Below are 14,719 nucleotides of genomic sequence, written 5' to 3'. Positions count from 1 at the left end.
ATTCTACAGTACATCCAAATCCAAGAAAATTGATATCCCACGAATAATAATGATTCTACAGTACATCCAAGCAATAATTTAATATGCTTGCAATATAAGTATCCAATAGAGACAACAAAGTGTCATTGTCCTTTGTATCCTGTTCTGGGAGCTTTTGGATATTTGCAACATTACTGATATAATGAAACAAAATACCAAGGTGCATAAATTCATTAAATATATCAATACCATTTATATACCATTGCTCTTCTCGTAAAGTATTACCTCCACTTCTCACATTCCTTATATTTATCAATCCGCTCTGCACAGGTTTTTAATCTCCTTAGATATATTTATTACCATTTAATAGCTTTCCATTATTCTAAAACCAGTTGTTGGCATGATACGGGTTATGTTCTTCTCATATATTTTATGATGGTATGATACTAAACCCCTAACGGGAGGGATTGTACTTGATTTTCATATGATGAAGACATAATCTTTCAATCAGTTTAATTGAGGTCTGGAGCTGGCATGTCAGTAACTGCTAGTAGTCCTTTGTTCATTTATATATCATTGTCATTTTGCTTAGTTTCTTTTGTTACCTATTCTGACATCGGACTCGGACTTCTTTTAAACTGAGTTTTACTGTGTGTATTGCTATGTGTTTCTTTATTCTACATTGGCTAGAGGGATAGGGGGAGGGTTGAGATCTCACAAAACATGTTTAACCCCGCCGCATTTTTGCGCCTGTCCCAAGTCAGGAGTCTCTGGCCTTTGTTAGTCTAGTATGTTTTTTAATTTAAGTTCATTTATATGTTTTGGAGTTTAGTGTGACTTCCATTTTCACTGAACTAGCACACAATTTTATTTAGGGGCCAGCTGAGGACCACCTCCGGGTGCGGGATTTTCTCGCTGCATTGAAGACCCATTGGTGGCCTTCGGCTGTTGTCTGCTCTTTGGTCGGGTTGTTGTCTCTTTGACATATTCCCCATTTCCATTCTCGATTTTATTCCAGTTATTCCACATCTGACCAACCTTTGCCATTATTTGTAATGTGCAATACTATCAAAAGCTCTGATGTAATCTACAAAGCAACAGCACAGTCGCTTACCTTTATGATAAGGGAATAAAGGGCTGTACCAAATCCAGGACGGAAACCAAATTGTCCATCTCTGTCAATGAATACACTGTTTCACTTACTCCATTCCAGCAACCTTATAAAAAGTAACGACATGAGATTCTACAGAAATTGCATGTTTGCAATGACAAAATTGATGATATAGGTATTCTATCTAGTCCATCCTGTAGCTTTTTGAATGCAGGTGCGTATCCAGGATTTTGAAAAGGGAGCCCCCCTAGCAGGCCAACGTTTGGAGTGATACTTGTAAAAAGATTATGCATATATCATATATGAAGCTCAAAAAGGGGGGGAGCACCCACCCCTTAACCCGCCTCTGGAATGTGATGAATATTTTTTAACTCTTCTCGTCGACGTAGACGCAGTCATGTTCGTCGTCATTATCCATGATTTCTCTATTATTTATACAGAAGCTGTTATGTATTCATCACATCCACACAAAGCTTTATTCACTACCCCTTTCAAAACTTCATTATCTGTACAACTTATTATGTTTAGAAACTTTTTTATAAATCCCCATTCAAACAAATACAATCTTACTGCTATCATTTCGGATTTTGCCAGTCACAGACTCTTCAGACCGATTCGCCTTGAAAACGATGAAACGGAGAAAACATTCTTTATAAAACTTTAATTTGCCAAAAAGGTCTCAGTGCCATCAACTTAGGCAATATCCTTCATCATAAATCAGTTCAATAGAATTTACATCCTTTTGTGCTATCTTCTCTTATACCTATACCAAACCAATTGCGATTAAATTTCTCAATTACAAACACGTGTTGCAGGATCTCAATATTAACGACTTCAAGTCTTTTATTATTTTTTTTGAAGTGAATGGTTCTATAAATATACATGCTACATCGATCGTTAAGGCACAAATGTTGATAAACACCTGTCCTACCTCATGACCAATATGGTGTTGTCCTCAAAGATAAAGCCCCAAACTACATCGTGTATGTGCATAAACTGCTTGATAAAGGAATTGGATATTGAAAATTCACTTGCAAACTCAACATATATCCCCACAACACCTACCAAAGAGAAAATCTTAATAATCCTAGGCCAGTTATATCTTGCTTTGGAATTTCAACCCATGGTGAAGACCTGGATCTCCCTTTATGTACTTTATTGAATATCTAAATTACACAAGTGTCCTAACACATAACGTTATATAGCTGGGTGTTCCAAGTGCTCCACAAATACTCTTGATTCAAATAAAAAATTCCATGAAACTACCATTATCAAGATTTCTTGATCAATATTTATGTTTGGGGGACGTTTGTTTCAACAAACAATCGGTATTTCCATGGACCAACTGTGCTCCTCTTCTAGACTTGTTCCTTTATTCATATTAGGCAGACTTCACACATGAGCTTCATAGGATGAACAAAAAAGAAGCTAGCATTATTCTTCAACTCCATGTTCCGCTAGTATTTAACCACTTTTTTTGCACAAATGTCAGTCTTTTTCTATAGTAACTATGACCTTGACCTTTGAAGTGGTGACCTCAAATTAAATGGGATTCTTCCTCCCATTATTTGTGCTTATTTATCTAAATTAAGTTGCAATCTGATGTAAAGTATTTGAAAATCTAGAATATAAAATGACATCCATTCATCACAGGAAAGAAAAAGGTGATTTTTTTCTGACATTGATCCAATATTGTAGATTTATAGATATAAGAAGATGTGGTATGAGTGCCAATGAGACAACTCTCCATCCAAGTCAAAATTTATAAAAGTAAACCATTATAGGTCAAAGTACGGTCTTCAACACGGAGCCTTGGCTCACACCGAACAGCAAGCTATAAAGGGGCCCAAAAATTACTAGTGTAAAACCATTCAAACGGGAAAACCAAGGGTCTAATCTATATAAAAAACGAGAAACACTTATGAACCATATCAACAAACGACAACTACTGAACATCAGATTCCTTATGCATGTTATTGCCATTATAAATACTTCTTGTTAATGTCAATAAAGCAGAGCCATTAAAACTGCTGTTTTCTGTACTCTCTCTTTTTTTTATTATTCAAGACGCGATGGTTTTAACGACTGACCATTCACAACACAAAAACTTGTTCAAGACGGTCATTTTCCTTTATAAAACAGTTAAATGATATCAAAATAAAGCTTTCATTGTAAGAATAATGTGCTTGGGTATGGTGACATTTCGTCTTGTGGATAGTTACCTTGAGCTACATGTGGGGCAGGATCTGCTCACCCTTCTGGAGCACCTGAGATCACCTTTAGTTTTCTATGTTGTGTTTTGTATACTGTTGCTTGTCTCTTGGATGTTTTTAGCTTTTTGCCATGACGTTGTCATTTTGTTTTGGATTAATGAGTTTGAATGTGCCTTTGGTATCTTTCGCCTCTCGATTGTGAACTATCATGTTAAAATCACATTATGATGTTAACCTGAATATGTATTTAATTTGAAACTGGACATTTAACAGCCTTTCATCAATCCTTGTACATACTAGGATTATATTATGTACATCCCCCAAGTTATGTTCTCCAACTATTTCATCAAAATATCAGACAAATGTCTGTCCCAAGTAAGGAACTGTGTTGGTGATTGTTCTATGTAATTTCTCAATATTTTTTATCCAGTATTTAGAGAATTTGTTTTTTTTTTGGTTGTTTCTGTTAAATTTATTCACATTGACAACTTTTATAGAATCTGGATAATTTAAAGCTCAATATATATTATGTAGACATGTCAATTGTTGAAGGCTGTATATATGTTGCGCTTTAAATGTCTTGATTTTTGTTGTTGGGTTTCTTTCTTATTGATGTACATCCCAAATCTCCTTTTATTAATAGACAGATGGACAGGATGAATGCCAATAAATAATTCATTGAATAGAAAGGCTATAACAAGACATGAATGGTCATCATTGGATAGAAAGGCTATAACAAGACATGAATGGTCAGTATGTTTATTATCATCAGAATGGTTGGTGTGAAAGACACTGTAATAATCTAATGTAACAAGTGAAGAAACTTTCCTTCATTAATGTAACAACTTATTTCTTTGCATACATTAAATGGTTACAAATATAGTACTGATAGGTTAACCTGTCTAATTAGGTACAATCATCAGTAATACTTCAACAATTCATGCCCTCCCCGACATATTAGTTGACTTAAAAAGTCAATGTACATTATGTGTACAGGTTATTTTTAATAACCAAACATTTCATTTAACAATAAATGTTAAAACATAACAAGTGCATTAAATGCATTTACATGCTACAAAAAGATTAAACAAATATTCTTACTAAAATATGTCAATCTTTGGACAGAGGTTAAAACCTCAATATTTGGGTTTTGATTGATTAATCAACAACCAATTAAACTAATGATTTCACTAGTTAATCATTGCACATTATTGTATAAAATGTTTCATAAAACTGTAACAATAAGTAAATGTTTTACAACATAATAACACACAGGATAAAGGTTCACAATACAATTATCCAGAAATATTTATTGTTCACAAAAAAAACCTTTGCTTTTCTAAAAATCATTTAAGTATATTCAATTTGTTTTAGCAATAGCACCTCTTAAAATCTATATATCCATTTTTCTGTGGATCAAAAATTTAATCTGTCTACAAGTCTTAATAAATAGGAATGATAAATTCCTTCTTTATAAATCACCAAAATAGGTGTATTATGCTTAATTCCTACAAACATACAACAAAAAATGAGGTAGGAATTACTGTGGTGGTTCTCCATAAATAGGAGTAAAAATAACCACATACGAAATAATCACTGTTGAGAACAAATTACTCAGCAGATAAATTATAACATTGGCTTGAGACTTTTATCTAAAATCCAAACCAATTATTGACTTCAACATAAGAAGTACAATCATCTGAGAATATAGAACTCAGATCTAATAAATGACCATTCTCTACGTTGACAATGGCACATATTCTCTACATCAATACATATGTTACAACTATTACAATGTACAGACACAATATAGATAGGGATTCTGGAATGACCAAAAAGCTTTGAAAGTTACAACACGAATAAGTTTTAAAAAGATTGAAGTCACGTTAAGAAGGCAAGTTTTGCTTTCTAAATACCTTTATTATCATTCCATACAAGAACTCTACATCACTTTCTAAAGTCAATTGTTGCCACATCATTACTGAAGACCAATTATATATTAACAATGGATAGTGCCATCTTATCCTGCCTAAATCAAACACCAGTCAATGATACCCTGCCTATAGCAAACATCATCATTCAACCAATGTTACCCTGCCTGTAGCAAACACCAATCAATGTTACCCTGGATAAAGCAAACATCAATCAATCAATGTTACCCTGCCTGTAGCAAACATCAATCAATCAATGTTACCCTGGCAAACCATTATTTCTGAAATAGCCGATTCACTATTGTGAGAACTTGAAAGCAAACAACAATCCTTTATTTTCTATTTACATTACTAAACATATTGGTTTTGTTGTTCTATTGATATGAACCCATATCCAAATACAAAAATTATATAGTAATTCTGTCTCCAGTTAAAACACTAAACATGCATAACAAATCACTGCAATAAAGAAAGACAGATAGGTATTGGAAATACTAAAGTAAGCCATGTAAACCATGATCTAGAGACTGACACCAAAGGACAAGTAAGTCTTGACAAGTTATATCTCATCTATCTACAATGTAGGACTAATAAAGTATGCTCTACAAGAATCCTTAAAGAAGATATTAAATGATTAATTGTGGTTTATAATTTAAGTTCTAGGACATTAAAAGTAACTTTGCTACCATGAAATAAGTACTCATATCATATGCAGCCAAATATTCCCACTTTCTTGAATTTCAGCATATAAACTGTTTTCCTATTAACTTAACTTTTTTTGTTGGTCAAATGAAAGGCAATAAACTGCTAATACTTGCTTTCCATATCAATTCTGACAATCTTATAGAATTTAGCCTGAATCAGCATTCTTAGATTTATCTGAAAAGCTTAGAATGTTTTCTAATTTGTTATCTATTCCATTATATAACCCTTTAATAAACTGTTACCATCACTACCAAACAAGAACAATAAGGAAAAGTCATCAAATTATCTAAAATGCACAAAATATTGATCAAGCTCAAGCAATGCGAGAATCTGCTCATAAAGGAGAATTTAGGATTCATGGCCAGATTGGCCCGAATATTTCTCATTTGCTGAACTAATGTTAAATATATATACTTTAATAAAACATTACAATTCTGGTTTAAAATATTTCCTTTTCATGAGTTATACGAATTTAAAACCACAGTATGTGTAGTAAATGGATGAAATTAAGTAAAATCTTGACTTAGACTAATAAATGCCTAGGAAAAAGATATTCACACAACCGTCACCCTAAAAAAGATATCCTCACAAACATGTATAATGTGTTTTTCTATTCATTGTCAAGAAATAATTTTGTCAACGCTTGTGATCTGATCAAATTAAAACTAAAATGTTCCTTCTATTGACCAACTTTTTCTTAGAACTAGAAATATCCCATAATGACATCATTTCAATGAACTCTGCAACACAATGTCATCAGGGCTTGGCCAATATTTGAATTTTATGAAATCCTTACTTTAGAATTAAAAAAGAAATGGGATTAGTAGTATTATCATACAATTTTTTCGTATTTCCAGAGAATTAACATATCAAAATAATCTCCAAAATCTCCTCAGTATTTGACATCTTCACTTAACTGTACATTTCAATGTTTAATGTTTTTATAAAGCATAAAAACTTCAATGAAAATTTGCAACAAAAGCATTTCATTCATGAATCATTTGAGAAAAACCAAGCAAGCATACATATAATTATAAATGATTTTATTTATCTTAAATACTTTTTAACATTGCCATAATATTTCACTTTTAAGAAAATTGTAGGTTACTAAACATATTTATAAACAGTTCTCCTTACTCCAGCCTTGACATTTAAGGGGTTCTAGAATAAAAAAAGCAATAGTAAACCCCAAATGTTTTATAATACTTGTAAGTATCTCTGTAACCCACTATCTGAATTTTTATAATACACTCTAAATAATACAACATGACTTTAAAATGGTTGTTAAATAAAAATGATTACAATTCCCTATAGATGCCATTAGGATAAATATCTACATTATTTAAGTGATAAAACATATAAAGTCTGTACATAATTAAAAGTGAAAACAGATGTTTAAATATATATCTTATTATTTACTTCTAACAAAGATAAACAGGAAGTAAATCATGAAATATCATCAAAACATTTATTATTAAACTATGGAGACTAAGTTCTTATTCAAACATTCTTCTATGTACTCCAAAGGTTTTCCTTCTCATAATCCAAAATTAAATGTACCAATAAACACAAATTTTGTCTTCGTCATAGATTTTTGTGAAGTCTAAAATAAAATATTAAGCCTCAATTCTAAGGCATCTCCTTGACTGTGCTTTATGATTATGCCATCTCCTAGACTGCTGTTATATGGTCGTATTATCTCATTGACTGTTGTTTTATAATGGTATAACTCAACTGTTGGTGGTATTAGCTACTGAGAGCTTGATGTAATGTTTGTTGCTGTTCTGCTGACAGAAGAGGAATACAGGCCTGGAATACTGCTGGATTTTGCTGCAAAAATAATATTGTACTATTAAGCAAGGACCAATTATTTTAATAAGCAAAGAACATTTATTTCTGAATGCAAATCCATTTAAACAAATGTGACACCCAATTTAGGAAGTTTTAAAATATGCTAACCACACATGAAGCAATTCTAATATTTAAATGCATTTTTTTCCCTCAAACAAGCACTACACCTATTCATTGCACCAAGTATGTCTATTTCAAGCCAGTATTTCAACAATTCTTATTGCAAATAAGGATGTATGAGACCTAATTTGTAACTGTAGGAGCATCAAACACATTGATATAAAGCAAACTAAACAGATGTTGAGCTCCCAACCAAGATTTGAATTTATAGTAAGTCCATTTTTGTCATTTATATTTCAACAGCTATTGGTTATTAACTATTATACTTAAAATATCTCACCTCTACTTGTACATATTGAGCATTCTTGTGTAAACAATAACTCACCTCTACTTGTCGTACAATATTGAGCATTCTTGTGTAAACAATGACTCACCTCTACTTGTACATATTGAGCATTCTTGTGTAAACAATAACTCACCTCTACTTGTCGTACAATATTGAGCATTCTTGTGTAAACAATAACTCACCTCTACTTGTCGTACAATATTGAGCATTCTAGTGTAAACAATAACTCACCTCTACTTGTCGTACAATATTGATCATTCTAGTGTAAACAATAACTCACCTCTACTTGTACATATTGAGCATTCTTGTGTAAACAATAACTCACCTCTACTTGTACATATTGAGCATTCTAGTGTAAACAATAACTCACCTCTACTTGTCGTACTATATTGACCATTCTAGTGTAAACAATAACTCACCTCTACTTGTACATATTGAGCATTCTTGTGTAAACAATAACTCACCTCTACTTGTCGTACTATATTGACAATTCTAGTGTAAACAATAACTCACCTCTACTTGTAAATATTGAGCATTCTTGTGTAAACAATGACTCACCTCTACTTGTCGTACTATATTGAGCATTCTTGTGTAAACAATAACTCACCTCTACTTGTCGTACAATATTGAGCATTCTTGTGTAAACAATAACTCACCTCTACTTGTCGTACAATATTGAGCATTCTAGTGTAAACAATAACTCACCTCTACTTGTCGTACAATATTGAGCATTCTAGTGTAAACAATAACTCACCTCTACTTGTCGTAGTATATTGAGCATTCTAGTGTAAACAATAACTCACCTCTACTTGTCGTAGTATATTGAGCATTCTAGTGTAAACAATAACTCACCTCTACTTGTCGTACTATATTGAGCATTCTTGTGTAAACAATTACTCACCTCTACTTGTACAATATTGAGCATTCTAGTGTAAACAATAACTCACCTCTACTTGTCGTAGTATATTGAGCATTCTTGTGTAAGCAATAACTCACCTCTACTTGTCGTACTATATTGAGCATTCTAGTGTAAACAATAACTCACCTCTACTTGTCGTACAATATTGAGCATTCTTGTGTAAACAATAACTCACCTCTACTTGTCGTACTATATTGAGCATTCTTGTGTAAACAATAACTCACCTCTACTTGTCGTACTATATTGAGCATTCTAGTGTAAACAATAACTCACCTCTACTTGTTGTACTATATTGAGCATTCTAGTGTAAACAATAACTCACCTCTTCTTGTACTATATTGAGCATTCTTGTGTAAACAATTACTCACCTCTACTTGTCGTACAATATTGAGCATTCTAGTGTAAACAATAACTCACCTCTACTTGTCGTACTATATTGAGCATTCTTGTTTAAACAATTACTCACCTCTACTTGTCGTACTATATTGAGCATTCTAGTGTAAACAATAACTCACCTCTACTTGTACATATTGAGCATTCTTGTGTAAACAATAACTCACCTCTACTTGTACTATATTGAGCATTCTTGTGTAAACAATTACTCACCTCTACTTGTAGTACAATATTGAGCATTCTAGTGTAAACAATAACTCACCTCTACTTGTCGTACTATATTGAGCGTTCTTGTGTAAACAATAACTCACCTCTACTTGTCGTACTATATTGAGCATTCTTGTGTAAACAATAACTCATCTCTACTTGTCGTACTATATTGAGCATTCTTGTGTAAACAATAACTCACCTGTACTTGTCGAACTATATTGAGCATTCTAGTGTAAACAATAACTCACCTGTACTTGTCGTACAATATTGAGCATTCTTGTGTAAACAATAACTCACCTCTACTTGTCACCTATATTGAGCATTCTAGTGTAAACAATAACTCACCTCTACTTGTACTATATTGAGCATTCTAGTGTAAACAATAACTCACCTCTACTTGTCGTACTGTATTGAGCATTCTAGTGTAAACAATAACTCACCTCTACTTGTACATATTTAGCATTCTAGTGTAAACAATAACACACCTCTACTTGTCGTACTATATTGAGCATTCTTGTGTAAACAATAACTCACCTCTACTTGTACATATTGAGCATTCTTGTGCAAACAATAACTCACCTCTACTTGTCGTACAATATTGAGCATTCTTGTGTAAACAATAACTCACCTCTACTTGTCGTAGTATATTGAGCATTCTTGTGTAAACAATAACTCACCTCTACTTGTCGTACTATATTGAGCATTCTAGTGTAAACAATAACTCACCTCTACTTGTCGTAGTATATTGAGCATTCTTGTGTAAACAATAACTCACCTCTACTTGTCGTACTATATTGAGCATTCTAGTGTAAACAATAACTCACCTCTACTTGTCGTAGTATATTGAGCATTCTAGTGTAAACAATAACTCACCTCTACTTGTCGTACTATATTGAGCATTCTTGTGTAAACATTTTCCTCTGGTGACACTGCCTCCTTTGTAAATGCTTCAGCCACTATACATACAATCTGTGGCAGGTTGTTGTGGTTCTCCCCCAGTATTAATGGATGATTCCTAAAATTATCATATTACACTAATTTGGGAAGTTTTAAAAGTTTTATACACAATCCTTGGCTGTTCTTTGCCAATGGAAGTTCTTAAACTTACCCTTTTTTAAAGATCTTTTTTTTCGTAACTTACAACAGACTCTCTCTCTCATTAACAAACTTCTAAATTGTCTGTGATGAATGGAACATTAGAATATTTACAAGATTATACAAAGTTTATCAAAACTTGATACCATATAGAAAGCATATGTAAGTCTGGCCTATCGTAACATATCATCTAATATTTCTATTCTTTTCATATATCCTATATTTTTATTCGATATTATATCACTATTCAACTTACATTTCAATAAGGTCACAGAGATAATTGTATACTGGTTCTGCTTCATCTTCATCTTCCCAGACAGGTAACCAGGAGAGCCACATGGGTAAAACATCATTAACATTAATCTGACTATTGTTATGTTGACATATCTTAGCGATGGCAGAGATAGCATTTTCTGTTGGGTTGGCATTCTCAGGGGACCGTGAATCAGGGTCCTGAATCATCTTTACTAACAGTGGCAAGGCCTCTAAAAACAAAATAATCCATGTTATTCCACTCTGGTCTATGATGACTATAGACTAACTGTTTGACCAGAAACTTTAAGTAACGATGACAAACTGTACAAATCAAATCTACACATACTATAGTTATCATCATAACTTAGACTAAAAAGAGCATACAATAACTGTGCAAAAACACGTGTTTCTGGTATAAATTTTATCAGATACACTCCAGAAAAGGAGTTGGAAGGACAATAATGTAGGACATTTTGAGAGCATAAAACCCCAAAAGCCTAAACAGAAAAACTAAAAACAGTAGGAAATCTGACAAAGTATTTATCTAAATAATGTAAAACAGAAGGGCTGGCCTCTTGGCAGATGGTACAATCAGGGACTGGTAGTCCCCAAGCTTCTTTACCAACCTAGTGGTTTAATAAATGGGGAATGTGTCCATGGGACACAGATGATGCCCCCCTTGCATATAACGTTATAAAGGGACAAAACTCAAGAACTGTAAAAGTGAGGCTACCCAAAGTTGTACTTGATCTGAGTTTTCTGGTAATAAGCATTGTGTATACATTTCATAACATTTAGTTGAGGCAAACTTAAGTTAGAGAACGGAAACAAAAAATTCAGCAATTTTTCCATTTGTAAACTGGCATAACTCTAAAACCGTAAAAGTGACACCACCAAAATTCAAACTTGATCTGTGTTTTGTTGTATTAAGCATTGTGTATAAGTTTCATAAAATTTGGTTGAGGCAAACTAATTATATATATATATAAAGTTAGAGAACAGAAATGAAAAATTCAGCAATTTTTCCATTTGTAAAGGGGCATAACTCTAGAACGGTAAAAGTGACGCCACCAAAAATCAAACTGGATCTGTGATTTGTGGTAATGAGCATGGTGTATAAGTTTCATATCATTTGGTTAAGGCAAACTAAAGTTAGAGAACGGAAACCAATTTTGGAACGTACTGACGAACGGACGTACAGACTGACAAGGTTAAAACTCAATGCCCCCCGGCTACGGCGGGGGCATAAAAAAATAACTACATCATTTCAATTATAAAACAGGTCTTTCTGAAATAAGTCTTCCCTAGTTGGTAAACATGAAATAATAACTGTGATAACCATATCTTTTTAGCAGTAGGTTTGCTGAATATTATTCTTAATTCCCATATTACAATCTCTGAATTTATTTGAAACAACACTGGGCAAATCAAAGTTTCATCTGGAGCACCTCAAACTTTGGCAAACATTTTACAATTTTAAAAGAAATAGAATAAAGGTTAAGTTACTGAAATCTTTTTCGAAATAAATCAAATTTCTGACATATAATGTTATTCCTTTGTTATTCGTTTTACCCTGCTTATTTGAAAGACACAAAGTCAATCACAAAGAATAATCATTCTTACATCACATTTGCTTTAAACTAGCAACCTTTCACTTAGCAATAAGTTAAACTTTTTACCTTTTGAAAGAGATGAATTTAATTTGCAGCATATAAAAACAGTTAGTGCCAATTAGTATTGTGAAAGGGTAAAACCTTTCCATTTAGCATCTAACAAATGATTGCCAGCTTGTGCAACTTTTCAACACTTAGGTCAGAAATTATTTTTTTGCCGATCTAATGAAGATATGTTTTAACCTGCACATGTTGCAGCATACACTTCTCCTCCAAACTTAGCCATAACACCAATACCATAAGCTGCAGCCTGTCTCAGTTCTGGCTGTTTGTCACTTAGAAAACTCATCATTTGGGCAAGGAAGTACTGGGTGTACTTTACTGAGTGCTGTTAAAATATAAGGTAACACTTTTTGATATAATAATGTTTTACTGGATTTCAAGACAAGTAAAATTGAAAAAGAAAAGAAGTCCAGAAACAGTTAAAATATAATGAAAACCTTTGCTTCTTGTATTTGTAGAAACTTGTCAAGTTAGAATAAATCAGAAGGCTAGTTAAAAAAACAAGGAAGTTTATCACTGGACTGAGGGGTATGCCTCGATTACTGCACACAAATGAGATGCAGGGATGCTTATGCAACTGTGAACCAAATCTCAATAATGTATCATAATAACTAGTTCTAAAATGGATATAATCATAACATCCCATAAAGTGTTGATAATGAAATAACACCTACATGTATGTCAAGCTGTTGGGACAGCCAAAAATCTAATATAAGTTTCATAACATTTGGTTGAGGCAAACTAAAGTTGGAGAACGGAAACAACAGATTTAGCCATTTTTCCATTTATAAAGGGGCATAACTCATGAACGGTAAAAGTGAAGCCCCTCCCAATTTCAAACTTCAGCTGTGTTTTGTGGAAATAAGCATTGTGTATAAGTTTCATAACATTTGGTTGAAGCAAACTAAAGTTGGAGAACGGACACGACAGATTTAGCAATTTTTTCAATTTATAAAGGGGCATAACTCATGAATGGTAAAAGTGACCCACCCAATTTCGAACTTGATCTGTGTTTTGTGGTAATAAGCGTGTACAAGTTTCATAACATTTGGTTGAGGCAAACTAAAGTTAAAAAATGGAAAACAATTTTGGGGACATAAGGACGGATGGGACGGACAAGGGTAACACTTAATGCCCCCTCCCCTACCGCGGGGGCATTAAAAGGAGGTTGCATTACTTATTAAATACCACACAAAATAAAATACTTTAATGCACATTTTTAAAAGTGGTATCTTCTATTTAAATTAATCTTACAATGGTTAATTAGACCTCAAAACTAATGTAACTTACTGGACCACAATGTTCTATTACATCATCCCATATACATAGTCCCCACTGTTTATCTGACCACACCTGATCTGGGCCCTGAAATAATAATAACAACATTACATTATTCAATATACATGGCCCCTATTGTTTATCTGACCAATGCTGACCTGATCAAGACACTGAAATAATAATAAATATCTTATTTAATATACACAGCCCCTATTGTTTATCTTACCAAGGCTGATCTGATCAGGATATTGAAATAAAAATTTGTAAGAGGTTCCTCAGAACCCTGTGTCTCGCCTGCAATTGCTGCTGTCAGCGTAAAAGTGTTTTATGTTGTTTATAATTATAAATGTTATATTACATAACCCACAGGTTAGTTATAAATACATATATCACAGTGTGTACTTAAATAGCTTAACAGATGCATATAATTCCACTCATTTTTTTCAGAAGTAAAAAAAAATTTTTTTTTTTAATGATATACCAAAAGTAGTATCATTGTCTCTGGTGGATTAAAGAAGAATGTGTCCGAGGACACAAATGCCCCCACTCGAGCCTTGCAATCAAAAAGCGGCACAACTCTAGAAAGGTAAATGACACACTGCCCAAATTCAAACTCTGTTTGCATGTTGTGGTTCTTAGCATTGTGTATGAGTTTCATAAAATTTGCATGAGGAAAACTTTAGTTAGAGTGCCGAAA

General features: G+C 33.0%; 1 protein-coding gene across 5 annotated transcripts in view; it reads right to left on the bottom strand.

Moving 5' to 3' along the window:
* Positions 1-4,046: 4,046 nt before the first annotated feature.
* The window catches only part of LOC127737254 (importin-5-like), a 63,837-nt gene continuing 53,164 nt past the window's right edge, over positions 4,047-14,719 (bottom strand). For all 5 annotated transcript variants that reach the window (XM_052247798.1, XM_052247800.1, XM_052247801.1 and 2 more), the window contains 5 exons: positions 14,035-14,109; positions 12,925-13,069; positions 11,070-11,298; positions 10,592-10,733; positions 4,047-7,769 (listed from right to left, as the gene is read on the bottom strand). In XM_052247798.1, the coding sequence (XP_052103758.1) occupies positions 7,686-7,769; positions 10,592-10,733; positions 11,070-11,298; positions 12,925-13,069; positions 14,035-14,109 (675 nt within the window). In that variant the 3' untranslated portion in view covers positions 4,047-7,685. The remainder of the gene's footprint in view (positions 7,770-10,591; positions 10,734-11,069; positions 11,299-12,924; positions 13,070-14,034; positions 14,110-14,719) is intronic.

This window comes from Mytilus californianus, unplaced genomic scaffold (genome assembly GCF_021869535.1).
Source record: "Mytilus californianus isolate M0D057914Y unplaced genomic scaffold, xbMytCali1.0.p SCAF_4, whole genome shotgun sequence".
Classification (NCBI taxonomy): domain Eukaryota; kingdom Metazoa; phylum Mollusca; class Bivalvia; order Mytilida; family Mytilidae; genus Mytilus; species Mytilus californianus.
The sequence above is the reverse complement of the archived record's forward strand: the minus strand, read 5'-3'. Positions and strand labels throughout refer to the sequence as shown.